Source organism: Pterocles gutturalis, unplaced genomic scaffold, assembly GCF_000699245.1.
Source record: "Pterocles gutturalis isolate BGI_N339 unplaced genomic scaffold, ASM69924v1 scaffold10666, whole genome shotgun sequence".
NCBI lineage: Eukaryota > Metazoa > Chordata > Aves > Pterocliformes > Pteroclidae > Pterocles > Pterocles gutturalis.
Window position 1 is genome coordinate 1 of NW_010097855.1, and position 3310 is coordinate 3310.

The 3310-nt window shown below is 51.5% G+C and overlaps 1 protein-coding gene across 1 annotated transcript in view; it reads right to left on the reverse strand.

Annotated features, from left to right (window-relative positions):
* Positions 1-2493: 2493 nt before the first annotated feature.
* Positions 2494-3310, reverse strand: part of ZMAT4 (zinc finger, matrin-type 4) — a gene marked incomplete at its 3' end in the record, with an annotated part of 16389 nt that continues 15572 nt past the window's right edge. The window contains exon 3 of the mRNA XM_010086799.1: positions 2494-2650. Coding sequence (XP_010085101.1) covers positions 2494-2650 — 157 coding nt within the window. The remainder of the gene's footprint in view (positions 2651-3310) is intronic.

Genomic DNA, 3310 nt, shown 5'->3' on the forward strand with positions numbered 1-3310 from the left:
GCTCCCCCCACCCCGGGGTTGCAGTCCCCACGGCAGAGACCCTGCACAGACCCAGCGCCAGACCCTCTGCCCACGGCGCAGGGATTTCCCCTTCGCACACACAACACTTTTTTGCAAAGCCACGTTCCTCATGTTCCATTTGCAACTACCCCCAGTCCTAAGGTGTGCTGAACCCAGCCCAGCAATTAATGGAAACATCCCGGCTGTCACAACATGACAAAATAAATAAGAGTTGGCTTCTGCAAAAACGTGGATTTATCATTTTGATACGCACTACATAGCTACTAGAGAGCAGAAAGCATCATCGTTCCCTGAGTAGCGACATGAAAATTAATAATAAACACTCACAAAACGTCAAATGTTAAAACTGTTTCTCCATCTAAAACACAAACACATAAAAGCTGCTGGTTTGACTATTTCAAGTATTTCAGAATGCTAAATAGCTCATGACAGTCGGCCTTACATTCCCTTTGCTGTGGGAGGGAAGTGAGAAAGTCTTACTTTGCTGCAAGAAGCGAAACACAAAGTTAGAAACACTTTAGCGCTCTGGCAGTGAACTAATGTTTGACTTATTTCTTGCACGCAAAGCTTTTACCCAGAGCTGTATTTAGATGGCACCCAGCTTGCATTGTTGCCACTCTCCAGGAACGGAGCAAGAAAGTGACTGAGCAATGACAGCGGGGCACTGGAGAGTCATGGAATGGTTTGGGTGGGAAAGGACCTTAGCCATCACCCAGTCCCACCCCCCACCATGGGCAGGGACACCTCCCACTAGCCCAGGTGGCTCAAAGCCTCATCCAGGAGGTGCTCCAGCCCTCTGATCATCTCCGTGGCCCTCCTCTGGACCCATTCCAACAGCCCAACGTCATTCTTGCATTGGGGGCCCAGCCCTGGATGCAGCGCCCCAGGTGGGGTCTGACAAGAGCAGAGCAGAGGGGCAGAACCCCCTCCCTCCACCTGGCTGGCCACGATTCTCTTGATGCAGCCCAGGATGCAGTTGGCCTTCTGGACCTTCAGCTAAAAGAACATCCACCGAGGAATGGCAAGTCAGCGTGCTGGACACTTGGGAGAGCTGCCATTGATGGGATGATCCTACCGGCCTCCGACTCAAAAGAGCCAAAGAAGAAAAAAAGCATGCAAGGCAAAAAAATAAAATAAGAAAGGAAAAAACCCCATTGAGTCTGCTCTCATCATCAGGAAGTATTCCAAATCCTCGTGAGAGGCCAAAACAGCTGCCTCAAATAGGTCCTCCCCCCTCAGAACTCAATGGAGCCCTGAGCCACCCTGGAAACCCATCTAGAACCATAAAGTGCTCTAGAAGCAGCTCTAGAAGCATAAAGTTATCTAGAATGTGCTCTAGAGGCGGCTCTAGAAGCAGATCTAGAATGGGCTCTGGAGGCATGAAAAGTGGTCTAGGATGGGCTCTAGAAACAGATCCAGAATGGGCTCTGGGAGCAGGTCTGGAATGGGCTCTAGATGCAGATCTAGAATCCAATCTAGAAACGTCAAGTTATCTGGAGTGGGCTCTCGAAGAATACAGTGGTTTGAAATGGGGTCTAGGAGTGGATCTAGAATCGGATCTAGAAGCATAACGTGATCTAGAATGGTATCTGGAGGCATGAAGTGATCTAGAATGGGCTCTAGAAGCATAAAGATATCAAAAATTGTCTCTAGAGTCATAAAGCAAGCTAGAACCTGATCTAGTACCACAAAGTGAGCTAGAAACATAGTCTCCCTGCCAAAACCTCCCTGCCAGACCCCCAGTTCTGCACTCTGGACCCCTTGTCTGCAGGACCACAGCCCACTCCTCCTGCCTGGTTAGCACGACAAATACTTTGTTCGAGCATCCTCTGGCCCAACTGCCACGGAGGAAGTTTTGTTTCATGGCATATTAGCGGTTTGCAGGGACTTTATGGCTAAGCAAACAGTAATATGGTTAAATTATCTGATTCTAACATTCGACTTTTTAAAATGTGAAAGTTAACAGTCTTGTGTTATTGGAATCACCATGGAGGATTGAACCTGGGCAAAAATCGAAAGACAATTGATCCAACAGTTTCCAAAGACTAGAATTCCCCCTAAGGTAAAGCAAGTTATATTCTGGTCTGTACAGTAAAACTGTATTATATTAAACATATTATCTGAGCTGTCGTATAACTTCTGATAATTAAAGCGAGGCTTGGCTATTCCTGCCCAGAGGAGAGATTGTCCTTCCACCCAGCAAAACATTTCAGAAACATGGCGCCAGAGATAGGACTGTGGTACACAGGTCAGCCCTGGCTGATAAACCGCTAATCTGTGCGAACAAAGCCGACGATAACGAGCATCAGCAAATTTTAAAGGTTGTTATGACGGCAACACAAATGGATAGCTGCTTCTGCCGGCCTCCACCGCTCAGCTCTCAGGCACCGCGCCGGCGCCACGGCTGTGCCGCCCCAGCACAGCAAGCCCACGCCAAACCCTCCTGCTCCGGCTCGCTGCCTCTGGACCTACCTGTGGCCTTTAATGCTGGCTGCTCACCCAGCAACAGTTTTAGCCTTTTGGCATGGATCTTCCCTTGGTAATGAGAGTCGGCCACCACTGCCGAGGTAAAGGACATGTTACACAGCGTGCAGCATTTGTTCTTATCCACTGAGTCACCGTCACTGCCCTGGGTGGAGACAAAAACACAGACAGAAAAAAAAAAAAAAAAAAAAAAAGCCCAGCAAGCACAGTCACAGAGAAAGCACAGAGAGGAATCAGGGCTGTTACACCACGGCCATGGTTTCCAAGGGTCTCCCCTCCACGTCTCCCCCAGACTTGCTCCTCCCTGGTCCCAGGCCCTGATGCTCTGAGCCCCCATCGCCTCCACTCACACTCACGCCAGGAGCTCACCCTGTTCCTCCGTGCTCCCCGCAGCTGGGGGCTCACCCATCACACCTGCCCCCCTCTAGTCTCTATCCCTGCTCTCTGCCTGGGGAGGGTCACACGTCTCTGGTGCTCTCCCTGCCATCAGGCACCAGGGCATCCTCCTGCTGCGATTCTGTCAGAGACCCCAAAGCAGCTGGGGGGATGGGATGGGGGGCAGCCCTCTCTGCAGGCGGGAGAAGCGAATGAACCAGGGGGACTCGTGCAGGTCCCCTGGGCAGGATGGCACACCAGCCCTGGATGCTTTCTACCCCTTTCCCTTTGCTCTGCCATTCCCCAGCCCTCGGAGGAGAGACCCCCATATCCCCCCACTCGTGCAGAGACCAAGACCGAGGGAGAGATCGGCTGGAGGGTGGGGGAGCCCTGGCTGCCCCCCTTCTGCGCTCAGTGCCCACCAGCCCCG